The sequence below is a fragment of the Eumetopias jubatus genome, unplaced genomic scaffold (genome assembly GCF_037043125.1).
Source record: "Eumetopias jubatus isolate StellerSeaLion01/CBP00866 unplaced genomic scaffold, mEumJub1_p1.0 scaffold_4, whole genome shotgun sequence".
Lineage (NCBI taxonomy): Eukaryota > Metazoa > Chordata > Mammalia > Carnivora > Otariidae > Eumetopias > Eumetopias jubatus.
This window is the reverse complement of record NW_028274810.1, coordinates 74054869-74082252: the sequence shown is the minus strand read 5'-3', so window position 1 is coordinate 74082252 and position 27384 is coordinate 74054869. Positions and strand designations below refer to the sequence as shown.

General features: G+C 42.4%; 2 protein-coding genes across 2 annotated transcripts; one reads left to right on the top strand and one right to left on the bottom strand.

Annotated features, from left to right (window-relative positions):
• Nucleotides 1–772: 772 nt before the first annotated feature.
• Nucleotides 773–24048, bottom strand: ZMYND12 (zinc finger MYND-type containing 12). Its single transcript, XM_028123308.2, has 8 exons — nucleotides 22933–24048; nucleotides 13945–14086; nucleotides 12621–12792; nucleotides 6871–7040; nucleotides 4027–4149; nucleotides 3680–3791; nucleotides 2233–2378; nucleotides 773–1084 (listed from the first exon to the last, which is right to left on the bottom strand). Exons 1-8 carry the CDS (start codon nucleotides 23040–23042, stop codon nucleotides 959–961), a joined length of 1101 nt encoding a protein of 366 aa, XP_027979109.1. The 5' UTR covers nucleotides 23043–24048; the 3' UTR covers nucleotides 773–958.
• On the top strand, nucleotides 23209–27129 carry PPCS (phosphopantothenoylcysteine synthetase). The gene is made up of 3 exons (XM_028123315.2): nucleotides 23209–24110; nucleotides 24281–24384; nucleotides 26286–27129. The coding sequence occupies exons 1-3, from the start codon at nucleotides 23603–23605 to the stop codon at nucleotides 26604–26606; spliced, it is 933 nt and encodes a 310-aa protein (XP_027979116.1). The 5' UTR covers nucleotides 23209–23602; the 3' UTR covers nucleotides 26607–27129.
• Nucleotides 27130–27384: the final 255 nt, after the last annotated feature.

Sequence of the window (27384 nt, the reverse complement as noted above, 5' to 3'; positions counted from 1 at the left end):
TAAAGCCTGCTAGTGTTTATTTAAGTATTTGTTAGCTACTGAAACTGTATGTTTGTGTGGGTATATATTAAAATATATTAAAATATTTATCTCCACCACATTGCCATCAATATTGATGAATATCAGAAGAGACATACTTTTTCTATCAAACTGATGACGTGATCTGTCATTGAAGTAATGGTTCATTATCTTTTTTTGAAGTATTTACTTTGTTAAACATTTGTTTTTCATGACCTGTTATTCTTTTTTTTTTTAATTGTATTTATTCGTCAGAGAGAGAGAGAGTGAGAGCATGAGCAGAGGCAGAGGGAGAAGCAGACTCCCCACTGAGCAGGGAGCCTCGATCCCAGGACCCTGGGATCATGACCCCTGGGATCATGACGCTTAACTAACTGAGCCCCCCAGGCGCCCCTCTAGTGTAACATTTTAATTTCTTTGTTGCTTTGTAACTATTTTTCAGAGTAATTTTCTTAGTGATTGCTCTAAGAACTATAATGGACATTTAAATCACAATCTACCTCAGATTAATGCTAACTTAATTCCAGTAGAATGGGAAAACTTTGCTCCAGTATAACTGTATCCCCCACACCCTTCTTTGGCAAAGGCCTACAAAACATGTGTCACTGGGTGGCTTCTGGTAAACATGATAAACTATTTGTGGTTTAATTACAAGTACCGTATTAATGAGCTGACAGCACATTACTCAAAGTCATACAAAGTCACAGGAAGCCAAGTGCAAAGGTCATGATAAAGATGTTTTACTGATGTCTATGCCTAAAGCTCTACATTTCCTCACATATTCTGTGCAAGAATAAAAACACGGCTACATGTGCAGGCCCAGGGGAAAAGGGGCGGAACTTCAGCAAGTCGTAGTTCCTCAAAGCAGTTGTGCAAGCTGGAATATATTAGACATTCAGCAGCCCCTTGAACAGCCCCCTGATGCCAAGTTCATGGGTCACTAAGTAATGGGGTGAGCTTCTTCAGCTGAGATAAGACTTAGTAACTCTTCAATGGTGTTTTGTTCATGGACACTGAGATGCTGTTCTTTGGCTAGATTGAAGGCTCTCATGGCATATTCTTGTGCCTGGAATAGAATTGCAGTTATAAAAAGAAATTGTCATAGGAAAGCTTTACGTGGGGAAGCCCCATCTCTGCTCAACCCAGAAACATGGGAAAGGACCTCTCTGCTTCTCACACCAGCCACTGAGCTCTTGTTGGAAATTTGGAAACACCCACGGGGTCCTTACAGCTAGCCACACGTGTGCTGGGTGGGGCATGGGGGACCAGAAAAACCCACCTGGCTTGATAAAGTAAGTAAAAATTAATACACCTTCTTAGCAGAGTGAGATCTTTATAGGATCTTCATCAGGACCCTCTGAACCAACCCTGGGAGACAGAGAGGTCATCCTGGGGGCCATGTGGTCCAGAGTTTTCACTTGGACAGAGGTCTCACAGGACATCCTGGGACAGCCTCTGGTCTGGATCTTCTTTCCCTCCCTCCTTCTCCCTCCCTTCCTCACTCCCTCCCTTCCAATAAATATTTATTTACAGATTTTATTCACTTATTTGACAGAGAGAGAGAGAAAGAGCGCAGAAGCAGGGGGAGCAGTAGGCCTCCCGAGGAGCAGGGAGCCCGATGAGGGACTCGATCCCAGGACCCCAGGATCATGACCTGAGCCGAAGGTAGACGCTTAATCAACTGAAGCGCCCAGGCATCCCAGGAAATCCTAAATTTCCCATGACACTCACACAGAAAGGCCTCCTCCGTCAGGCCTCCCTCCCTCTCTCTCTCCTTGCCTGCTCTTCTTTTTCTTTGCAGCACTATTCACTATCTGAAATTATATTACGCATTGTTTCCTTGTTTATTGTGACTTCCTCTCCTCCAAAAGGAATTGGGCAAACAATGGACCCTCTCTGTGCCTCAGTTTCCTTATCTGTAAAGTGGGAATAATACAATACCTACTTCATGAAGTTGGCCTGACAATTACACAGGAGAGTTCATGTGAAGTATTTAGGCTAGTGATGGGCATGTCCCTAGGGAAGAAGACAATGCAGTTTCCATGATGCAGGTTGGACTCCACAAATGAGAAACATCTCGAGCATCCAGACTGTTTTGAAGTGAGGCCTTACTCAGAGGGCAAAAGCCAGTGTAACTGGGCAAAACGCAGCCAAATTCAACTAGAGGAATTTCTACCTCCATTTTAGACAAGGTGCTCTTCTGGGGAAACTTGCCTTTGAAGAATTCATCATCAGGTAGTAAAGCATGAACAGGGTTTTCAGAACAAAGATAGTTTTTTGGGGGGCTGTGTTAGATGTAGATTCTCGAATGTTCCAGATTGAAGTCAGGATCTGAATGGCTTCTGCTTCCTGGGCTTCATCTGCAATGGAAAGGAAGGAAGTTGGAACGAAGAAGCAGGCCCTAGGAGCTGCAGAGTCTCCCCTCAAGGTTGAGCACTGAGCTGTCAGGGTACCGGCCTGCGGCACAAAGCACAGCAGCAGGAAGCCTGGCAGTTCCAGGCAGACCCCCACAGGTCTCAAGGTAGCTACGGTTTCTCTCTTTCAGAGTCCTGAACTCTTGATTTCTTAGGCCTCCAATGCAGGAAGCTGTCATAGTGGGACTCCTTGGGTCCCACTCAGCTTCAGCTGGAGAGCAAGAGCCCCCGGGATTTCTGGCAGCCAGCAGCTCAATCCTCTCCCAAATCCAAGGGTGCTTGAGCACCTTGGACTTTCTGCTTCCCACAAGTGAGTCTGTCTACTCTTCCTCCCAGCAGCTTTGGGTCCTACTCTGGTGACCCTTTATTGTCTTATTATGAGTTATCTGGGGCAGGTGCTCTAAGCACTCTCTACGTACTATGCTTAGAGAAGAAGACAGAAAGGACATACACCATAATGCTAAGGTTGGCTGCCTTTGGATTTCTATGATTTCCAAGTTTTCTGCTTTAACATAAACCACTTTTACAATGAAAGAAAACTCAATAAAGTTATTCATTTTTTAAAATCTTAGCTCAAGACCTCTCCTCCAAGAAGCCTTCCCTCTTCAACACCATCCAACTGTCCTCACCTCTTCCTTCTGGCACTCATAATATAATGTGTACTTGTAGGAACTTCCTTTTATTTCATCTAGGTTCTGTCCCATCAACCACACTGTATGTGTCTTTGGGCAGCAACTAGGTCCTCTGTCCCTTTTTATTATATCTTAGAGGGCATGATGCTGTGCAGCGCCACTCAGCACTCACCCTTTGCTGAGTCTGGGGACAGAGACATGGATGACACTCAGCTCTGCCACTGAGAAGCTCACTGTCCAGTAAAGGAAGAGGAGAAGGCACCAGAATAAATGAGCAGTGTGACTTCTTCAGAGAGTTTACCCTGGTTTATGTGCCTTGGAGGGATAACACATCAGAAATGGAGGCTCTGCAGAGATCACGGGGGGCTCTGGTAGGTCTTTGTCTCTCCAGATCTGTCCCTTATGAGCCCCCGGAAAGGCTGTTTGTGGTGCCAGGGCTCTGAATTCTTCCCAGCACTGGTGGAATCTCTTTGATTTCCCCATCTCAGTGTCCTCATCAGCAAAATACAGAAGATGGCCCTGATGTGTTCCATGACAGGGACAGTGGCTCTTCCTCGTGGGGGATTAGGAGGGTTGAAGTCACTGTTCTGCTTTCCAGGGAGAGCTGCCACTTACCCAAGCCAGTGTCGGTCTCAAATCGCTTGCCCAGTAAGTCTATCTGCTGGATGCGAGCCTGTGAGAGCACTTGGTAGCGATCGCTCAAGTATTTACTCCAGATCTCAGAGACCTGTTGGGAAAGCAGACGCAATCTGAGCAGCAGGCCAGACCTGAGCCTAATCTATTTTGCTAGTGGAGAAACAGGAAGAAAGGAAAGTAAAATATATCATGTATCAGACCGTGTGATCTTGGGCAAGTCATTTCATCTCTCTGTGCCTCAAGTTTCTCATGAATAGTCTGGCGACACCAGTTGTAACTTAGAAGGCCAAAATACCAAAGCTCAACTCCCATATTCCCCAGCTCACCTTGGTGTACAACGTGTCTGCCAGGTCCAACTTTTTAAGGCCATGGAAGATATTAGCCAGGTGGAAGTAGCCCCCTGAGGTCCTGATATTCTCTGTTCCAAATGCACAACTGGCAAAATAAATCTATAGCAGAAAGAAGAATGGGGTGCTTTAGTTCTCCTTGTAAATTATACATCTGATAAAGAACTTGTACACCCAGAATTTGTAATGAACTTTTACAATAGCCCAATTAAAATAAAAAAAAATGGGCAAAGGATCTGAATAAACATGTCTCCAGAAAGATATACCAATGGCTAATAACACATGAAGTGATGCTCAACATTATTAGTCATTAAAGAAATGCAAAATAAAATCACAATGAGATACCACTTCACACGCACTAGGAGGGCTCTAATCAAAGAGGCAGAAAACAAGTGTTGGCGAGGATGGGGAGGAAAAGGCCCCTTACACAATGCTGGTGGGAATAGAAAGTGATGCAGCCTCTGTGAAAAGCAGGTTGGCAGTTCTCAAAAAGTTAAACAGTGAGTTACCATATGACCGAACAGTTCCATTCTTAGACTACACCCAAGAGAAATGAAGGCATGCGTCCACACAGAGACTTGAACACAGGGGCACCTGGGTGGCTCAGATGTTTAAGCAGCTGCCTTCAGCTCAGGTCATGATCCCAGGGTCCTGGGATCGAGTCCTGCATCGGGCTCCCTGCTAGGCAGGGAGCCTGCTTCTCCCTCTGCCTCTCTCTGACTCTCATGAATAAATAAATAAAACATTAAAAAAAAAAAAGACTTGAACACAAATGTTCAGAGCAGCATTAACATAACAGCCAAACAGCAGAGACATCCCCAGTGTTCATCAAGTGATAAATGGCTACACAAATTGTGTATTTCCAGATGATGGATACTACTCAGCAATAGAAGGAATGAAGTATTGATATGACAACATGGATGAGTCTCAAAGTAATTATGCTAAGTGAGAGAAGTCAGATGAAAAGACCACATATCATTCTGTTTATATTAAATGTCCTGAGAAGGCAAATCTACAGAGACAGGAAGTGGCTGCCTGGGCCGGGGGCCGGAAGGAGAAATGAACTGCAAATGGATGTGAGGGGCTTCTGGGGGTGATGGGAATGTTCTAAAACTGGATTGTGCTGATGGTAGCACAACTCTGTAAGTTTACTCCAAATCATTCAATTGTACACTTAAAGTGTATGAATTTTATGATATGTATCCATAAAGATATGGTTGTGTTTTTTTTTGTTTTTTGGGGTTTTTTTTTGACAGGTAGGCTGAAGAATCTGAGTCTGATCTATTTCTTAACTGTGTGGCCCAGCTCAAGACAGAACCTGTGCCTCTGCTTAATTTGTTGAAAGTGAGAGTACAGAGAGAAAACACAAATGAAGTGTATTAGTCAGTCTCCTAGGTGGAAATAGATGGCACCCTCAAAGTACTTCCTGAAGATAGTTTAATGAAAGGATTATTTAAAGAGACATACAGAGGTTAAGGAAACAACAAGAGCTAGTGAAACACCAGGGACTCTCAACAGCAAGAAACTATTACTGTCCTGACTCCTGAAAAGAAAGGGGGAAAGCAGGGTCACCAGGGCCGCCCCCCTGCCCCCGCCCCCGAGCGAGAACTATGGGAGGAGGCCACCTGCCAGGAGCTGTGGCCCTGGAGGAACACTGCCCCTGCCAGAACTGGGATGGAGCAGAAAGGCAGCGGAGAGAGTAGATACCCAACCTCTTATCTCTTCCCAGCATCCACTTCCCTGCCACGCCTCTCGCTCTCTAAATCCAAGAGAAGCTGGAAAGCAATGGATTCTGGGTTGTGTAGTCCGTAGAGGTCAGCCTCCCAGGGCACAGTAGAGCAGAGAATGGATTTAGGGTGAGGGGATATGGAGACTAACCAGCACAAGAATGTTTGCAGTGGGTTTATGAACATTGTGAAGTGGAGGCAACCAGAGGGAGGGTTGCCCAGTGGAGAGGCTGAAGAGAGAAACAACCGGTGCTGAGACTGCAGCTTGACCTTAACCTCATCCAGATTTCAGGCTCAAGAACTTTTCTCTCTGGACATATTGTCCACTACAGACATCCTTATAGAAACCTCATTAAACTTGGAAGAATGGCTCCACCATCACTCTCATCATCATCTTATCTAACATTTGTACGCAGTTTTATAGTTTATAAAGGACGTTCCTATGTGAACAGTTCATTTAAACTTAATAACACACTCTGAAGTAGAAGCATTGATGTTATATGTAAAAATGATAGCAAATTGCTGCATATACAGTGTCCTATTATTAATCTCTTCAATGACCCAATGAGACATACACTATTTGATGATTTCTGTCTTACACTTGATGAAAGAGGTGAAATAATGTCCACTATGTCCAAGAGTAGAAGTAAAGCCCTTCTCTTAACCACTATGCTGTTCTACCTTTATTATCCTCAGAGAAATCGGGCTTGGAGAAGTGACGTGACCTGGCCAAGGATGCACAGTCAGGAAGTGGAAAGGCTTGAACTCAGGTTGTTAGAACTGTGTTCTTGCTAATATCTCACCAGTCAGTTGTCACCAGAAAGTTTTAGAGAAATGCTCAGTTAAAAAAGAACAAACAAGGGCGCCTGGGTGGCTCAGTCAGTTAAGTGTCTGCCTTTGGCTCACGTCATGATCCCAAAGTCCTGGGATTGAGCCCCGCATCGGGCTTCCTCCTCAGTAGGGAGTCTGCTTCTCCCTCTGCCCCTCACCCCACTCATGCTCTCTCTCAAATAAAATCTTAAAAAAAAAAAGAACAAAAAAAACTAAGCATAGCTGTTTTCAGAAATATTCAAGTGTTATAATTTAACTGGTTTACGTCATTGGCCAGATGATAACGGGCTTCCTCATAGTTTTCCTTAGCTATATAGAGAAGTCCCAGGTTCCGATGCAGTAAAGAGTGGGTGGCATAAGGACATTCAGTCGATTTGAGGACTGTCCACTGGGCTTGGGATAGATATTCCTCAGCTTGGACAATCTGTCCTAGACCTGCCCAAAAGAAGTAAAGAAGGTTATAATTCATATTCTGGCCAGAGGACACATGATGAAATGTGAGTCAGCACCCATTCACTCATTTTTTCATTGACTCAAACATTTATTGACATACAAGAACTTGCACATAAACATTCATAGCAGCCTCACCATAATAGCCAAAAAAATAGAAACCTAAATGCTCATCAACCGATGAGTAGATACACAAAATGTGGTCTGTCCATATCCATGAGTGGAATATTATCCAGTCACAGAAAGGAATAAAGTACTGACATATGCTACAACATGGATAAACCTTGAAGACATTTCACTAAGTGAAAGAAGCCAGACATAAAATGTCACATATTATATGATTCCACTGATATGAAATGTTCAGAATAGGCAAATCCGTAGAGACAGAAAAATGATGGCCAGGGACTGTGGGGAGGGAGAATGGAGTGTGACTACTAATATGGGTATGGGGGTCCATTCTGGGATGACTAAAATGTTCTGCAGTTAGATGTAGTGATGGTTGCACTATCTTGTGAATATACTAAAATCACTGAATTGTACTTAAAAGAGTGAAGTTTATGTATGTGAACTCTATCTCAGTTAAAAATATATGTATATGTATACTTAATATCTTTTATATACCAGGCCTTGTGTTGAGAGATGAGGATTCCAAGATGAATCAAAGCCATTGCCCTTGAAAAATTTACAGCTGGGTTCAGGGAATGCATGGGTGTCAATATATTTATAACACAGTATATAAGTGCAGCAATAGTAACATCATAAGATTTGGAAGTGGCAGAGAGTAGGAGGTGTTTAATTCTATGGATGGGGTGGAGAGGGACAATGGAATGGGGCGAGGCGAGGTCAGTGCTATGAACTGAATGTTGTATCCCCCCAAAACACATAGTTGAAGCCCTAATCCCCAAAGTGATGGTATTTGGAGGTGGGGCATAATTTGGTCATGAGAGTGGAACCCTATGAATGGGATTAGTGTCATAAAAGAAGAGATACAAGAGGGGTGACCCCTCTCTCTGCCATAGGAGGATAAATGAGAAAGTGCCTGTCTCCAAGCCCGGAAGTGGGCCCTCACCAAATCTGCTGATACCTTGATCTTAGACTTCCAGCCTCCAGAACTGTGAGAAATAACTGTTTATTGTTTAAGTCATCCAGTCTGTGGTATTCGTTATAGCAGCTGAACTAAGATAGGAAAAACTGAGCTGAGTTTTGAGGATGAATAGAAGTTTTCCTGACAGATAAGGGAGGGCGGGCACCTGGGCAGAGGTAACACAGATGCAGAACCATGGAGATATGAAATAGTGGGCTGTGTTTGGAGAACCATATGTGGGTCTGTGATGCTGGAGCCCAAAGTGTAAGGGATCAAGTGGCAGGAAATGAGGCTAAAGAGGTAGTCAGGGGACAGGTCATGGAGGGCTGGAGGACTTAGTAAGTTGCGCCAGGGACCTGGATGCACGTGGATAAAAACTGGAGGATTTCCAGAAAGGGAGAGAGAGTTGGGATTTCGATTTAGAAGAATCCCCAGGAGCCAGGGTGGGGAGGGGTGAGAGGGGAGGAAGTAGAGTCAAAGACTCACTAGAGGACTTTTTGAAATAGTTCAGGCAAGGACTGATAGAGCCTGAACTAAGGCAGTGAGTGAAGATGGAGCAGATACCTAAGAGACATTTAGGAGCCAGAATGGACAACACGTGGTTACGAAGTAAAAACCACCTTATTTCTAATATTCAGATACTGCTGACGCTTAAAACTTTGTTTGTTTGTAAAGATGCATAAAAGCTTCCTGCTTCCCTGTTTGCCTCCCAGGGAGGCTCTCAGACCTGGATAGAAAGCTACTCTGCCAGCCTTCTGCAGAGCAGGAGGTACTCTCTGGGTGTGAGGCATTTCCTGTGATGGGTGCTGCAGCAGAAAGGGTGCCAGGAAAGGTCAGGGGGCGAGGACACAAGCCCCTCATAAGTCAATCTGTTCTGCTTGTCCTTCTGCCCAGGCCTCGCTCAGATGCAGGCATTACTTATTCTAGCTGCAATCACAGGTTACTGAATTAAAGGATGAGAGCTGAAGAAGCAACCGAAGGGAGGAAACACGGAACTTCTCTTGACCGAAGTTCAAACTAAAATGGGAAAACACTAGGTTAGAAGAGGCGGAGGCCCGGGATCCTGGCTCATGCAAACATGGCAAGTCACATCTTCCATCTGGATTTTCTCTACAAAATAAGAGCTTTAGACGGAGCAAATGACTCTTAGCAAAGGTTATTTAGATGGGGAGAAAACCGGCAGAGGGCACTGACATATACTGGAAACTTTTCATCTTTATCGTGTAGTTTCCCTTCAAGAAGGCAATGCCAAAGAAGGAAGGCCCCAAGGCCAAGCTGAACTAGCAACTAAAGAAGCATCCCAAAAGATACTTGGGAGAAAAAAAAACTTGAGCCCCCAAATCCAGAGAGCGGGTATAGTGAGGAAGGAGGAATGCGCTGCTCCCAGCAGGTTGAACTGAGACTGGCCGGTGAGTGGGTAAGTTTAGGCATGCCTTCTTCTACATAGTGCTTGCCTCGACTGGTGTAGGGATGGAGTGGAGGTACCAGATACACAAAGTTGTTGAAGGAAGTTAGACTATCCTAAAGGGTCCTGTCACTAGCGTATGGAAGAGAAAGAGAAAGGATAGCCAGTTAAGGAGTAAGGGCTCTTGTCTGCAGGGTGAGACAAAAGGCCTACTCTGGGCTAGCAGCTGATCTGAGAGACATCAAGAGGGAAGATTTTGGAAGGTTTGATGACGAAAGTAAAGGTGCATAGAACAAAGCAGTCACAGATAATCATCTGTGAGGCTGGGAGGCACCGAGGGGAAGAAAAAGGAATTCACATTTACTGAAGGCCTGCTATTTGCTGTATGCACAGTATGCTAGGCCATTTGCATCTGTGATCTAACTCTGCCAACAACCCTGTGAAATAAATATCTGAGGAGGAATGTACAGAGGAGGAAACTTCATTCATTCGTTCAACCACACATTCATTTAATTTAGAGTATCACTTTGCTAGATGCTCAGCGCATACTAGTGAATAAAACAGACATGATCTCTGACCACAAGGGGCATATAATAAAGGGAACTAGATACACAATAAACAAAGAAAAATAAAGTGCTATGAAGGAAAGAAACAGAACACAGTCTTCCAAAAAAGCAGGAAGAAACCTGCCTTGATTGGATTAGAGAACCCTCTCTGAGAAGGTGATATTTAAGCAGATACCTGATGATTGAAAAGAAACTAGCTATATATAAGGGAGAAAAAAGCATCCCAGGCAGAAGGAAGAGTATGTGTAAGAGCCCTAAGAAGCTTGATATCTAGCATCACTCAACCAGTAAAGAAAGAGTTGGAGGGGTCCCTGGGTGGCTCAGTTGGCGAAGCATCCGACTCTTGATTTCAGCTCAGGTCATGATCTCAGGGCTGTGAGATAGAGCCCTCTGTTGGGCTCTGCACTCAGCAGGAAGTCTACTTGAAGATTCTCTCCCTCTGCCCCTTCCCCCACTTGTGTGTGCACACGTGCACTCGTGCTCTCTCTCTAAAGTAAGTAAATAATTAAAAAAAAAAAAAGAGTTGGAATTTAAACCCAGGTTCCCTGATTCCAAAGTGCTGACTAGAGTGGGGGAAGATGAGTAAGGTGGCTCTTTGAAGTGTCACTGAAAATATCATCTCTAGTTAATTAAAATTCCAAAGTTTTACCAAAAAGAAAAGAAAAGAAAAAAGAAAAGGCTAAATACCTGTTATTCTTTCCACTCCAGTCTGGCGGAATCTCTTAGATGAGAAAGAGACATGTGCACAAGGAATGTAATTTATTTAGACTTTCAAAAAGGCTGGCAAGGTTTCAATGACAGGGGGAGGTATAATGAGAACTTCCATTTAGACAGAAATTCCAGCTTGCAAAGCACTCTCATGTTCATTACACACAAACTCATTTAATCCTCAAAACAATCCTGTGAAGGGGACTCAGAGTCACCAAATGCTTTCACAGTGCCCACCAGATGTCAGGTTCTCTGAGAGGAATTTTTGAGTACCTCCTCTGGGCTAAGTGCTGTTCTGGGTATGAAGACACTCTGATGAATAAGAATAGGGACAGTTCCAGTTCTTCCTGAACTTATAGTCTAGTGGGAAAGAGAAACTTAAATTAAGTAATCTCATCAATGGATATATAATTATTAGTAGTAGTATTTTGGGTTTTTAAAAATATTTTATTTAATTTTAGAGAGAGCTCATGCACAAGATGGGGGAGGGGCAGAGGGAGATGGAGTGGGGATGAATTTCAATCAGATTCCCTGCTGACTGCAGAGCCTGATACAGGGCTCAATCTCATGACCCTGAGATCATGAACTGAGCCCAAATTAAGAGTCAGGAAAAATCCCAAAATCTCACAGCTAGTCAGCATCAGAAACACACAGAACCTGAGCTGTATTTCCTTGTCAGAGTCATACAAGTCAAGGAAAGATTGAGAAACTATTCCAGGATGAAGGAGACTAAAAACACATGGCAACAAAATGAAAAGTGTGATTTTGGACTGTATCCTTCTGCTGTCGAGGTGTAATTGGGATGACTGGAGAAACGTGAACTAGATGATAGTAGACGACGGTTGTATGGTGGATATGAAGAACGTCTAGGAAATGCATCAGGCAAGCAACTTACTCTCAAGTAGCTCAGGGGAAAAGAGGTTCTTTGTACTGTATTTCCAACAGTTTTGCTTTTTAAAAGTTTGCTTAAAAAGAAAAACAGTGGCTATCAAGATGGATAAAGTGGTTGGACAGTAACTAAAACACTGCAGATGCTCAAAAATGTTAATTCCCCTCCAAGATGCTAATTCTCTTCTTGTAGCAACGACCACGTGGGGTGGAGCTCTGCCGAGTCTGTGTTCCCCACTCTCATCCACGGTATGAGAGATACGATTCTTCTTCCCTCTCCCATCCACAGGGGCGGGTTCCTATACTCCTGTTTGAGCCATGTGACCCTGACACAGAGGTAGATAAAGGTAAATACCACACTCAAGCTGAGTCAACACAACTCTCTCTTCTAGGAATTTAACACTGGAAATCAGATGCTAATTGTTTCTACTCTCCTCCTTAAACCTGGAGGACATGTAAATTCCATGGAAATTCAGCTACATCTGATATTTTGGGGTAGCTGTCTTTGTGGTAGGCATAGGGCAGAAAAATCTGGTCTGCAGAGATGGTAAATAAAGCAGATGCAGAGATTGAAGCAGAGACAAGACACAAGGCCCAAGAGAGAAAATTTGTTACAACATTCTGATTCTAGGACTTCATGAAGGCTCAATTCCCCTGGGACACTCCAGTGTCCGAATAAATGTCCTCCTTTTGCTTAGGCCAGCTAGAGTGGATTTCTGTCAGAAGTAGCCAAAAGTTGATGACATCTGCTTCCCCACCTTGTGCCAAACTTTACAGCAACACTGCTCTTTTATAAAAGGTATCTTGGTGCCACCGCCAAGGCTATACCCTTTGGCCACTGATTGAACCCAATTTAGTACTTCTTAAGGGCCCTGGGCAGGAGGAGGGGGGTGGTCTCGAGTCAATTCACTTACCAAGGCTCGCCTCGGCCAACAGCAGGTAAGCAGGCACAAGCTCTACTGAACTCAGGCCGTGCACATTCATGCGGAAGCGAAGCGAGTGCAAAGCTGCTGGAACAGCAGCTTCATGTTTTCCTTCAAAGAGGTATTTCTGGGCTACGGTGTAGCAGAATTCAATCAAATGCTTCTATGGAAGAAAAAACTAGACCATCTGAGAGAGTCTAAAGGTAAAAGGCAATGGTGGATATAGGTACACCTGGGTAAGGCCACTATCTAATGAACTGGTTGAGGGCACCTAGTTAACCTGCTTGTATGAAGGTGGACATGAGACCCAAAATAGGTGATATAAAAAGGGAAACCTGGATTGTGAGTTCCTCGAGGTCCAAGAATAAGTGTCTTTTCACCTTGGTTCATTATCAGCATAAAGGAGTGCTCTGTATAAAGTTATTAAATAAATATTATTCTTGTGTTTATAATAAAATTGTAGTTTAGCACCCATCATGTCTCCGGACATTCTAAAACTTTCTTTCTATTTGAGTTATAATTTTGAGAGAAATATCTTATCTTTCCTTCTGGAGTTATCCTGCTTAGTGAGTATCAGAAATAACTTAAATTCTGCAGTTTCAAAGCCCTCCTGAAAGTGCCACAACATTTAAATTGATGAATCTGGTGTTCTGAGATTTATGGCTTATAAAACCCTAACTTTTTAAGAATAATTGAGATGCTATCAATGCCATAATAGAAGTTTTTAAATATCCTTTATGAATTCACCAGTGTATTCATACACCATTTTTTTGACCTCCTACTATGTACCAATGCTCTTATCAACATACTGGGCATATACAGATGCTATGGCTGAATTTTGTTCCCCCTGCAACTCATATGTTGAAGCCCTAAGCCCTAGTACCTAGAGAATGTGACTGCATTTGGAGACAGAGCCTTACAGAGGTGATGAAGATAAAATGAGGCCATTAGGGTGGCCCCTGATCCAATTTTACTAGTGTTTTTATAACAGGAAGAAATTTGGAAAACATCAGGGATGCACGTGCCCCCAGGAAACCACACCTGCTGACACCTACTCTTGATCTTGGACTTCGAGGTTCCAGAATTGTGAGAAAAACCATTTCTGTCGTTTAAGCCACCCAGTGTGCGGTATTTTGTTAGCCCTGGGAACCTAACACAGTGCATATTCAGCAACTATGTGGAGAACAACTGACTGAGGACATAAAGTCATAAAACAAAGTCTCTGTCCTCAAAGAGGTTCCAGTCTGACTTTGTCCTGGGTGGTTTCGCGGTGCCCGTGAGCTAAGCCTGTACCCGCCCCCCCCACAGGACCCACCTGCCGCTGCTGCAGCTGCTGCAGCTGGTGCCGCCGCTCCTCCTCTGAATTGTAGAAGGGCATGGAAGTGCGCAGAGGAATCAGCAGCTGACATATCTTCTCATGGATGCTGCTCCAGTCTGCTCTTTGATGAACCACACCACTGACAATGAAAACATGGACCTCATTATCTTTCCCTTTGGCCTGGCCGAAGATTCTAGTGGCCCCACTTACTGGCCTCACCCTAAAAACTAGAAAAGGAAGCCCAACACATATCAGGCAGGGAACCCAAAGCCATTTCTTTTCTTTTCTTTTTCTTTTTTTTAAAGATTTTATTTATTTATTTGACAGAGAGAGACACAGCGAGAGCGGGAACACAAGCAGGGGGAGTGGGAGAGGGAGAAGCAGGCTTCCCGCCGAGCAGGGAGCCTGATGTGGGGCTCGACCCCAGGACCCTGGGATCATGACCTGAGCCGAAGGCAGCCGCATAACAACTGAGCCACCCAGGCGCCCCACAGAGCCATTCTTGACACAAATCTCTTTTCCTCCATGTGGTTATGTGGTGGTGTACCAACTAGCGGGGGTGGGAGGCTGTTGTTTCTTCAGGCACAGGTCACAGTCCGAAGTCACGAAGTCACGTGGTGATGCTGTGGCTGATCTGCTCTTCTGCTTCATTAATAACATTGTTCTAAGGCCATTTTCAGAATATCTGAACATCAAAGCTGATGTTTGTGAAGGTCTTTTTCTTGGGGAAGGGAAAGGAATTTCCATTTGCTGAGGCTCTAGGAGACTGTGTTGCGTGGCTCTGGAGAGCACCACTGACATTGTCTTCTGTGTTCCAGGGGGCACACTCACACGAACACACTAGGGACAGTCCCCAGTCCCAGTGGTGTAGCAGGTGCTTTTGCTAGTAACTAACTTTTTGAGAACAAAACAAAAACTATTATTTCAAAGATAAGGAAGCATAGAAGTGGAGAGCTTAAGTAGTTACTCTAAGCCTATACTCCAGAGCCAGCTGATTTTTAGCTCTCCAGAGGGAAGCACTGTGACAGTTTGGTAGAAAGCTTTTCTGAGTTTTACATACAGATTTAGTATTTTTGAACACTTAATTGGACAGGACCACAGTCCTACAGAGAATCCACTCCCATTCCTTAAATAATTGCCTCTATGACTGATTCCCAAATCTATTACCTGCTTCTGACCGTTTCTCCAATTATTTTTTTACACTTTTAAATTGATATATAACTCACATACAATAGAAAATTCACCATTTTAAAGTATAAATCCAGTGGTTTTTAATATATTCACAAGGTCATAAAACCATCACCCTATCTAACTCCAGAACAATTTCATCACTCAAAAAAGAAACTCCATTTGCTCTAGTTGGTTCTCTCATTCTTTTCTCCTCCCATTGGTGCCCAGAAACCATGAATCTACTTCCTCTGTGTATTTGCCTGATGAAGACATTACATATAAATGGAAACAGACAACATATGACTTTTTGTGTCTGGTTTCTTACACTTAGCATAATGTTTTCAAAGTTCATCCCATTTCATCGCATTTATCAATATTATAATCGTTTGTACGAATGAATAAATATTCCACTGTATAGCTGTATCACTTTTAATGTTTATCCATTCATCAGTGAACATGTGGGTTGTTTCTACTTTTTGGCTATTATGAATAATGCCGCTATGAACATTTGTGTATAAATTTTTGTGTGAACACATGTTTTCAATTCTCTTAAGTATATACCTAAGAATGGAATTGTTGGGTCATATAGTAACTCTATGTTTAACTTTTTGAGGACTGCCAAACTGTTTTCCACAGAGGCTGTACCATTTTACAGCCCAGCAGCAATACAGGAGCGGTTCACTTTTTCTACATCTTTGCCAACACTTATTCTATTTTTTTTTTACTACAGCCATGTTAGTGTGTGTGAAGTGGTATCTCATTGTGGTTTTATTTTGCATTTCCTTAACAACTAATAACGTCCAGCATCATTTCATGTGCTTATTTTCCATTTGTATATCTTCTTTGCAGAATTGTTTATTCAAATCTTCTGTCCATTTTTTAAACTGGGTCTTTTCTTATTGTTGAGTTTTAAGAGTCGTTTACATACTCTAGATATAAAATCCTTATCTGATATATGATTCGTAAATATTTTCTCCCATTCTGTGGGTTGTCTTTTCACTTTCTTGATAGTGTTCTCTGATGCACAGAAGTTTTAAATTTTGGTGGAGTCCAACTAATCTATTTTTTCTTTGGATACTTGTGCTTTTGGTGTCATATCTAAACTGTTGCCTAACCCCAAATCACACAGATTTCCAACTATGTTTCCTTCTGAAAGTTTTATGTTTTTAGCTCTTATATTTAGCTCTTTTTGTCTATGGTGTAAGGTAGGGATCCAAATTCATTCTTTTGCATGTGGCTCTACAGTTATCCCAGCATCATCTAGAAAGGACCATTCTTTCACCAGTTGAATGGTCTTGGCAACCTTGCTGAAAACCAATTGACCATAAATGTACATACTTTCTGGACTCTCAATTCTAGTCCATTCATCTATATGTCTATCCTTATGCCACTACCACACTGTCTTCATTACTGTAGCTTTGTAGTAAAATTTGAAACTGAACAGTATCAGTCCTCCAGCTTTGTTCTTTTAAGAGACTTTTTAGCTATTCTGGGTACTTTGCATTTTCATTTAAATCTTAGGATCAGTGTGTCCATTTGTATAAAAATGACAGAATTTTGATAGGGATTGCATTGAATCAATAGATCAATTTGAAGTGTAATTATCTTAATAATATTAAGTCTTCTAAACTATGAATATGGAGTATCTTTCCATTTATGTAGGTCTTTAATTTCTTTCATAAATGTTTTTTAGTTTTCAGTGTGTAAGTCTTGCCCTTCTTTGGTTAAATTTATTTTTTTGATGCTACTGTAAATGGAATGGCTTTCCTAACTTCATTTTCAGATTGTTCATTGCTAGCATGTATAAATACAACTGATTTTTGCACATTGATCTTGTATTCTGTAACCTTGCTGAATTCATTTATTAGCTCTAATAGTTTGTTGTGGACTGATACTGTTCAATTTCAAATTTTACTACAAAGCTTTTTTGTAGGTTCTTTAGGGATTTCTCTCTAGATCATGTCATCACCAAATAGATGTATTTACTCCTTTTCCAAGCTAGATGTCTTTTATTTCATTGTCCTAATTGCCCCAACTAGAATTTTTAGAAAAATGTTGAATAGAAGTGATGAAAGCAACATTCTTGTCTCATTCCTGCTCTTAGTGAGGGAAAGCCTTCAGTCTTTGATCACTAAATATGATGTTAGCTTTGTGTTTCTCTATAGGTTATGAAAGTTCCTTTCTATCCCTAATTTGCTGTTTTTATCACAAAAGGTATTGGATTTCATCAAATGCTTTTTCTGTATCTATTGAGATTATCACGCGGTTTTTGTCTTCTCTTAAGGTGACGTCTTAAATTGATATTAGTATGTTGAGACAATGTTGAATTCCTGGGAGAAATGCCACTTGGTCATGATGTATAATCCTTTTTATATGCTGCTGGATTTGGTTTACTAGTATTTTGTTGAGGATTTTTTGCATCCATATTCAAGAGGGAGAGTGATCTGTAGTTTTCTTGTGATATTTTTGTCTGGTTTGGTATTACAATAACACTGGCCTTATAAAATGAGTTGGGGACTTTTTCTTCCTCTTCTATTTTTTTTGGAAGAGTTTTTGAAGAATTGGTATTAATTCTTTTTAAAGTATTTGATAGAGGGGTGCCTGGGTGGCTCAGTCAGTTGAGCATCTGCCTTCGGCTCGGGTTGTGGTCCCAGGGTCCGGGGATCGAGCCCTGCATCAGGCTCCCTGCTCGGCGGGAAGCCTGCTTCTCCTTCTCCCACTCCCCCTGCTTGTGTTCCGTCTCTCGCTGTCTGTCAAGTAAATAAATAAAATGTTAAAAAAAAGTATTTGATAGAATTCACCAGTGAAGTCATTTGGTCCTGGGCTTTTCTCTGTGGGAAATTTTTGATTGCTATCTAAATCTCTTTAGTTATAGATCTACTCAGATATTCTTTTTCTCTGGAGTCAGTTTTGTAGTTTGTGTCTTATTAGGAATATATTTCATTTAGGTTTTCTGAATTGTTGGTGTACAATTGTACATAGTATTCTCTTATAATCTCTTTTTTCTGCAGAGTTGCTAGCAATGTCCCCACTTTCATTTCTGACTAGTAATTTGGGTGTTCTGTTCTTGGTCAATCTAGCTAAAGGTTTGTCAATTTTGTTAATCTTTTTAAAAAACCAGCTTTTGGTCTTGTTGATTCTCTATTGCTTTTCTATTCTCTATTTCATTTATTTCTGCTCTAATCTTTAATATTTTCCTCCTTCCACTAGCTTTGGATTGAGTTTGCTTTTCTTTTGCTAGTTTCTTAAAGTGGAAGGCTAGGTCATTGATTTGAGATCTTCCTTCTTTTATAATGTATATATTTACAGCTAGAAATTTCCCTCTGAGTACTGCTTTCACTGCATTCTGTAAGTTTTAATATTTGTGTTTTTGTTCTCATTTCATCTCAAAGCATTTTCTAATTTCCCTTGTGATTTCTTCTTTGACCCACTGGTTGTTTAAGACTATTATTTCCATACATTCATAAATTCCTCAAGTTTCCTTCTGTTATTGCTTAATGTCATTCCACTGCGGTTACAGAACATACTTTGTATAATTTCAATCCTTATAAATTTATTGAGACTTGCTTTACGGTCTAACACATGGTCTATCCTGGAGAATGTTCTATATGCGCTCAAGAAGAATGTATATTCTGCTGTTGGTGGCGGTGTTATCTATAGATGTCTGTTGGGTTTAGCTGGTTTATAGTGTTGTTCAAGCCTTGTATCGCCTTGCTAATCTCCTCTTCATCACTGACAGTAGAAAATTGAAGTGTCCAACTATTATTTATTTCTCCCTTCAATCTGACAGTTATTACTTCATGCATTTTGAGACTCTGTTGTTGGATACATAAATCATGAATTTTTACATTTCTATCGCCTATTGTATATTTTTACTCAAATGTGACTAAGTTCACTGTTTGATTCCAATTATACATATTCTAAAACTGGTAACAATAACCTAGCACAGGGTCAGCAGTTTTTCTGTAAAGGGCCTTATAGTAAATATTTTAGGCTTTGAGAACTACATGGTCTTTGTTGCAAAAATTCAACTCTTTTGTTGTAGCAGAAAAGCAGTCATAGACAATATATAGCTTTGTTCAAGCACTCTCCTTCCTTCTTCTAGGACAACAGAAATGCAATAAAGTATTTTCTTTACAAACTGCAACTGCTATCACAGAACTGATAAAAGCATTAAAAATTTTTATAGGGAATTATTGTAAACAAATCAATAAAAGCACTTAACAGCCAGGATATAGAAATAGTTGAATTCCATAGGGTATTTATTAAATAGGGGCTTCTTGAGTAATTGTGTGAGCAATGGAAATATTAATTTACTTAACTACCTAGACTTTTGTTCCACTGAGAGCATTTGACATATCTTGCTTTTCCACATAAAATGAGCTTCATTTATATATTCATGAGCTCTTTCCTTATTCGCCTGTCTCACCCCTAACACCCAACACAGGATCATGCATAAAGGAGTTGAAAATTATATTTTCAATTAGGGCTCACAATCAAGTAGCCTGTGAGCCAGATGTGCTTTGTTTGGCCATTATCCTGTTTTTAAAACTGAATTTAGATGTCATTAGGCAGGACATCCATTCTGCAGTTTACCACAGATCCTACTGTCTCCTACTATTGAATACCACTTCACTGCTATTCTCTCTTCCTGGCCAGTGAAAGCATTTTAATTTGTGCCCCATATGTTTAATAAAAGGAAAACTTATTTCAAATTACTCTTATCTATATGCTATGATTTGCTCACCTATAGTACTGAAGCCTCTTTTACTATCTGTAATGTTTCAGTGTGTACTTTAATAAAACTGTCTTTTCTTACAAATATTCAATTCCCTAGGAACATTCTCACAATCCAATACAGAACAATATGTGCAAGACTACACAGAGTGTATAAAACAGATGTATGTATAGGAAAAGAATATAAGGAAATTGATCAAAATGTCAGGTTATTAATCTCTGGGTTGTGAGATTATGGATTATTTCTCTTCTTTATTTTTTATATTTTCAAGTTTTCTACAGTGAGCCTGAGTTATATTTACAATTGGGAAAAAACTCTTCTGCAGAAAAAGAAAAAAAAAAACTGTCAGAAATTCGAGTTGACTGGCCTTCCTGCTCCTTAAATTGGAACAAGGAGAAAGAATATTTATTGAGTGCCAACTTGGTCTTAGGCATGATGCTACATGCTTTACATTCAACCACAAAAACCCTGTGAGGGAGGAGTATTAAAGCCCCCATTTCTGAGATAAAGAACAATTACTTCAGTTTTATTTTATGGAAAAATCTTGAAATTGCCAGGACACAAGCACACAGAAATCTGGAGAAAAGAGGCAGGTGGGCTGGAAGGAGAGGAGAAGGCCTTAAAGAGAATTAAAGGCAGTGAAAGAGAAGAAAGGAAATAATGATGGATAAGGGCACAGGAAATAATTTATTCATGCATTCATCAAATATTTAGTTTCAACTATTTCAAGACACTATGCAATAGACTGTAGGGTATATACAGATGGGTTGGACACAGATCACAAGACGGAATATGTATGACCGTCCTTCTATCCATATTCAACATAACATCCAGCATTAATGGAACATAAGAAAACTGACATAACACACTTACCGACAACTGAAACGAAGAAGGGAAATAAGAGTCAACTGAAGAGTAGAGAGTGACTACAAAGTGAGTTGAGATGATGAAGGCATTACTGCTGGCTGCAGGGATGAAGGCAAGAGGGAAAGAGGTAGATGCTCATATCAGCCAAAGGACTCTAATCTCTTCCCTGAGTGCCAGGCCTTTACTTGAAGTTGTTCACTAGCCATCTCTCCCAAGTGACCTGAAGGCCCTCAAACTCTGTGTCCCCAACCCAATCCGCCACCCACCTGGTTTACTATCCATTCAGAAGTTCACTTATGCAACAAATGATCACTGAATGTGTGGTATATGCGACCAGTAGGTTCAGTGAAAGACACAGATATTAAGTAAACACAAAATACAATACAAAAGTACAGGAAAAACGAAGAAAAAGGTGAGACAGAAAAATAAGAGAGGAGTATTTTCAGAAAGACCTCTCTGAAGAAATAACATTTCTGAGAACTGAAGGATGAGAGGGCCTTAGGAAGATCTGTGGTTGAAACGGAGGTTCCCAGCAGTGGCGACAGCCTAGGCGAGGAAAGGACTTAGCAAATCAGAACTGAAAGAAAACCTCTGTAATTACTTCAAGGAAAAGAGGGGGTGAGTGTGGTGGGAAATGAAGGTAGAGACCTGACCAGGGCTTTGTAGTTTCTGCTACAAATTCTGAATTGTAGTCTAAATGCAATGAAGAAACAGCAATGAAAACACATGCCATCCCTCCCTTCATGAGATATACAGACCTAGTGAGGAATACAGACTATTAAACAACTGATTTCAATCTGTGTCATAAGTTTTAGGATAGGGAATATACAGAGTGTTGTGAGAGCACTGAGGAGGGACACCTAATTCAGTCTGAGGAGGTATATTCACTCTCGACTGGGACCATTGCAACAAATTCTCAATCAGTTATGTCACACTGCTACCTGTCATCTTTCCTTAACACAAGTGAGACCTGGTCAAAACCATCCATGACCTCCCAGAGTATAAATTCCAAACTTCTTGATCTCATGTCACCATTTGGTCCTAACCTCTATCTTCTTGGTTTAAAACTCCTCCTACTACCTAGCGCAATGGTTTTTAAACTTTCTTTTTAGTAAATATATTTTATCATCACAAACACACATATCCACATAAAACAGTAGAAAGTTTCAAGAAACAATTCAAGTAGGATTACTTTGATACTATTTTATTCTTTTTTCCCTAAAATATTTGTTGATTTATTCATGACCTGCTAATGGGTTTAGTCTGCAGTTTGAAAATCAGTGACTGCTTCGTCCATTACTACCTTCTCTACTCAGCTCTGAACAAACTGTTCTTTCACCCTTTACCCAAGTAGACCCGGATGCCTGGAGTACCCTGTCCTTCTGTCTTCCTTGTTCATTCACCTAGCAGTTTCCTACTGACCTTTCAAGAGTCACTGCAAACATTATTTATTCAGAGAAACCTTTCCAGATATTGCCCCAGTCACCATGCTTCCACCCTTAGAGGTCCCAGGAAATAGCACACCCTAAGTGACAGTACTTGTCATGCAGGGTCTATTATTATGACTTTTCAAAAACAAGTTAGTCTGCTCTGGACTAGGTTTCTGGACATTAGCAACTTAGCTGTTTTATCTCAGGTCCAACATAGGCTCTAATGGGAAGCAAAGGTCAGGGGATGTTACGTTGAATAAATGAAAACTCACCTCATTTTCTACTACCCTCCCCACACTCTCACCACTTTGGCTGTGCACTTCTTTCTATTCCTCAAGCACACCACAGTCTTTCCTCTCTCAGAGACTTACTCTTTCCCCAGCATTTCCACTGCAGACTGCTCCTACTTTACCTTCAAATCAGTATCTACCCTTAGGAGGGCATCTGTCCAACCTCTCATCACATTTCCTTTGTCTTTATGGCATTAATGACTCTGAAATTATCTTGTTTTCTTTTTGCTTGTTTGTTCACTTATCTACCTGCCGCACTAGTTATGTTAGCTTCTTTAAGGGACACAGTCCACCAAGTATCCCCCAGTAACTTCGGCTGCTAGAACAATGCAGAGCGCACAGTAGGCAGGCAACAAAACCTCTGGTGACGAACGAGGGAGTGGGAGAAGAGGCAGACACGGAAGTCTCAGGGACCTGTCCTTGAGTGTTCCCTGACGGAGCCGGTGCTACGGCGTACGCAAGCACCCACATGCCACATTTCAGGGCCTACCAGTAATAAGTGACCGTGCAGGCCGTGCACACTCGCTCGGCCGGGGCCTCGCACACCTCGCAGCAGAGCCGGCGCCCCTTGGGCACCGCCAGCGGGTATATGATGTCCATGTTGCAGCCAGCAGTGTCGGTCTCCAGGACGGTTGCCCGGCGAGGACACGCTGGACGCCGGCGTCACGTGACTGCCATCGGGCAGCCTCGTTCCCAGGATTTCAAGCGCAGGGGGAGGGGCGTGCCTCCACTGACATCTAGACTGTATTTGTGGGGTTAAAAAAAACACCACCACAAAACTCCTCCTCGTTGGTCCCGAAGGTTAAACGGCCGGGCAGTCTGACTCCAGTGGAATCTAAGTCCAGTAAGGCCGATACGGTGGCCGGTGAGAGGCAAAAACGGCCAGTTCTTTACTCGAGTAGGAAACGAACATGAGGGGAAGTGGCCCTTCCAGATGCCTACCCAGCCGACAAATCTAGCCAGCTCAGGGTCACCTCTGCGAGGCTGTGGGGTAGAAACGGCACGCAACTCCACACGAGGAGAAAGGCGGCGCCGGCGTGCGGCGTGAAGGGGAAAAGTCGCCCCCTCACTAGTGCGGCTGCGCGGGTACCGGGATCGCGGCAGGGGCGCGGTGCCGGCGGCAGTGGAGCGTGCGCGAGTGCGGGCGCGCCCGGGGACTGATGGCGGAAGTGGATCTGGTCGCCGAGTTTCCCAAACCTGCGGATGCTGCGCGCTACGCCGAGGTTATGGCTCGCTTCGCCGCCAGGCTGGGCGCGCAGGGCCGGCGGGTGGTGTTGATCACGTCCGGCGGTACCAAAGTTCCCCTGGAAGCCCGGCCAGTGCGCTTCCTGGACAACTTCAGCAGCGGGCGGCGCGGGGCTACCTCGGCCGAGGCCTTTCTGGCCGCGGGTTACGGGGTCCTGTTTCTGTACCGCGCTCGTTCCGCCTTCCCCTTTGCCCACCGCTTCCCGCCCCAGACCTGGCTGTCGGCGCTGCGGCCCTGCGGCGCAGCCCCTTCGGGTTTGCTGAGCCTGGAGGCCGAGGAGAATGCACTTCCGGGCTTCGCGGCGGCTCTGCGGAGCTACCAGGAGGCTGCGGCTGCCGGCACCTTCCTGTCCGTGGAGTTCACCACTTTGGCGGACTATTTGCATCTGCTGCAGGCTGCGGCCCAGGCGCTCAATCCGCTGGGTGCGTGTGCTTAGGAGTTCAGGGTTTCCTGCAGGCAGAGCCTTTCTCCCCAGACACTTTCCCCCCTCACCTTTTCATTACCCGCAGTCTAACAGCCCGGGAGCCTGAGTTGAAAGGAGCTGATCCCATATCCCACTCCGATTTATTACACCCTGTGCTTCTCTCTGCAGGCTCTTCTGCGATGTTTTACCTGGCTGCGGCCGTGTCAGATTTCTATGTTCCTGTCTCAGAAATGCCTGAACACAAGATCCAGTCATCTAGGGGCCCACTGCAGGTGATGGGCGCTTCTCTTCCAGAGATCTGATCCCCTATAATCAATCTTGGGTTAATTCCCTCTTGATCTGGAGATGGCCTTTCTGCATTCCGTATGTGATAGGCACTAGGGATACAGAGATGAATAAGACACCGCCCTCCCTCAAGAACCTCACAGTCTAGTGAGGGAGCTGGACACAGACATAATTACAATACAGAGTGATAAATGCTCTAGTAGAGGTACGTACAAAGCGAAGTCAGAGCATGGGGTGAGTGAATCTTGGGGAAGTCAAGGAAGGCTTCCTGGAGGAGATGACATAAATTGGGTTTTAAAAGATGAACAGAGAGTATAGCAGACAAAGTAGGGAAGGTCATTCCAGATAGAGTACAAATTGGAGTTTGGAAATGAGCAGTGTGATGTGAACTGAAGTTGTTTGGTAAGGTTGGAGAGCAGGGAGGGTGGGGCGAAAGGTGGGCGGGCAGACCGAAGAGAGCTTATATAATAGAAGATTTTGTATTCCTTCTTAAGGAGCTTGGAATTTATCCTGTGGAGCTAAGGCAAACAAGTAGGAGAATGAGATAAAGTTTTTGTTTGAAAAGACCATTCCGGCATCAGTATGAAAGGTGAATTTGAGAGAGTAGTGGGTGTAGGTTAGATGACTATGATTGCTGTAGTTTAAGGAAAGGGTATGGGGTGGCTAGTGGTTGAGATGTTGAGGTGATCTGGTATCCTGGAACCTGAGAGAATTTTTTTTTAAGATTTTTATTTATTTATTGAGAGAGATAATGATAGAGAACATGAGATGGGGGAGAGTCAGAGGGAGAAGCAGACTCCCTGCTGAGCAGGGAGCCCGATGCGGGACTGGATCCCGGGACTCCAGGATCATAACCTGAGCCGAAGGCAGTTGCTTAGAACAACTGACCCACCCAGGCGCCCAACCTGAGAGAATTGTTGATCATTTATGATTCAAGCAGAATTTAAATAGGAGAAACTACCTGTGGGATACTTGCTGACTTTGTAGGATACTTCATTTGTTCATTTTTTCAATAAATATGCGAAGTACTGTAGTAAGACCTGGAGATAAAGCAGTGCAAAGAAACATACTGTGCCCTTGTGTTGTTTGCACTCTTCAGAGACCGTAAATAAGTCAAATGCATACTATGTTAGGTAGTGAAAAATGCTAAGCAGAAAAGTTAAGTGGGGAATGGGAATATAATCCCTATCACACTTGCTAATTTTCTGAAATCCTGATAATTATCATAGTAATTTCACACTTAAAATTCTGGGAGCTTTAGTTTATCCTCTGTTTTTTAGTTCTTTCTTGGAAGTACACAAACCAACTCAGCATTCTTAGAAGGGATCAAGAATGGTATAGTAGGAGTTTTGATTAAGTGAAAATAAAGAAAATCAGTTCAGTTTCTTCAGTGCTAAGATGTGTGATGAGTGACAGTTTTTAAACAGAATCAAATAGCCATGCTACTGGTGCAAGGAATATTTTAGGCTAAGAGTTTTAAAAACCGAACGTTAATTAAACTTCTGGCAAAGTTACGTTTGCGCTACAGATTTGCGTGAATAGATTTGTTTATTTGAGTGGTTTAAAATAAGGGGAATGTTTAAGAAAATATAATGCTGTTTTTCAGAGCTCTGTTAATGATGATGAGGGTGGTAGGGCAAGGTTAACTCATAAGACATGGTTTGTCTCAGAATTTGTATGAAGCCTTGGAATTAGGAATCCTCATGAACCCTGAGCCAAGGCTCTTAAACTAAGCATTTAAAATGCTCTGAAAAGTTTGACAATGAGAAATCCCACTCAAATTGACATAGCCAAAAATCTGAGTCCCTACTTCCTTGGTTTCCCATGAGACTGACCTGGTAGAGAATGACCTTTCTTTGCTTATTAAGCTTTTCTTTTTCCAATACAGATAACAATGAAGATGGTGCCAAAAATGCTTTCTCCTTTGGTTAAAGACTGGGCTCCTAAAGCATTTATAATTTCTTTTAAGTTGGAGACTGACCCTTCCATCGTAATTGATCGTGCACGGAATGCTTTGGAAGTTTATCGACATCAAGTGGTGGTGGCCAATAGCCTTGAGTCACGACGGTCCTCTGTGGTTATTTTAACAAAAGACTCAGAAACCAAGATATTGCTGTCAGAGGAAGAAGTAGAAAAAGGCATAGATATAGAAGAGAAGATAGTGGGTGATCTTCAGTCTCGACACACAGCTTTTATACATGACAACTGAAGTAAAAAAAGACTTTGTAGGATCAAAAATTGTTCAGTGGATCAGGGCTCTTATAACTGGTAAAAACAAATCCTTTGCTTTCATAAAGACAAAAAAATGAAGGGAAAAAACTGAGTGGTATGCAGGTGAATATAGTTTGGTATTTGTCTTTTAAAGATCATTTCATACTCAATAAAAATGAAAACAAAAGCAACGCACTTATGACCAAGCCACCTGACACACTCATCTGATTGTCACCTGGATTTTGAAAATCAACATGAGCTGTTCCTCACCTTTAAAAAAAGAGCTTATTGGGAATTATATTCCTCGGCATATACCTGTGAGGCCTGAATATCAACCTTCTTCATAATATGAGAAGGATTATGGATGCATGAATGGCCATGCCTTAAAGATCAAATATTTCTTGATGCCTACCATGTGGTAGGCCCTGAGGATTATGAGGGTTAAAAAGATGAATAAATATGTCTCTGGGAAATGGATGTATGAAAAATAAAGTGCAATAAAGTGTGTGCCCAAAAGCCAACATGATGGAAATGTTTTTTGGAAATTTATCCAAAGTGGGAGTACAAGAGAAAGACACTTCCCTCAAGATAGATAGCCTGTAGAATTATGAGCTTCCCACTGCATTCACTTTTTGCTCGGTTGACTCTCTATTTGAGTTAACAGTTTACCTTTCAAATATTTTAGAACTGTTCTTAAGGGAAACTTGACTTCTACCTGGGGCCAGGAAGGGGCCTATTAGTGATTTCCACCCTGAGGGAAGCTTTGCTATGTGGTA

Excerpts from the sequence above, each read along its gene's own strand:
- ZMYND12 (XM_028123308.2), bottom strand. The coding sequence starts at position 23,042 with ATGGACATCATATACCCGCTGGCGGTGCCCAAGGGGCGCCGGCTCTGC. Across the intron at positions 14,087-22,932 it reads TGCACGGTCACTTATTACTG|TGGTGTGGTTCATCAAAGAG; the intron begins GTAGGCCCTGAA and ends TTTCATTGTCAG. Across the intron at positions 7,041-12,620 it reads GTTGGCCGAGGCGAGCCTTG|GTCTAGGACAGATTGTCCAA; the intron begins GTAAGTGAATTG and ends TCTTTTGGGCAG.
- PPCS (XM_028123315.2), top strand. The coding sequence starts at position 23,603 with ATGGCGGAAGTGGATCTGGTCGCCGAGTTTCCCAAACCTGCGGATGCT. Across the intron at positions 24,111-24,280 it reads CCAGGCGCTCAATCCGCTGG|GCTCTTCTGCGATGTTTTAC; the intron begins GTGCGTGTGCTT and ends TTCTCTCTGCAG. Across the intron at positions 24,385-26,285 it reads CATCTAGGGGCCCACTGCAG|ATAACAATGAAGATGGTGCC; the intron begins GTGATGGGCGCT and ends TTTCCAATACAG.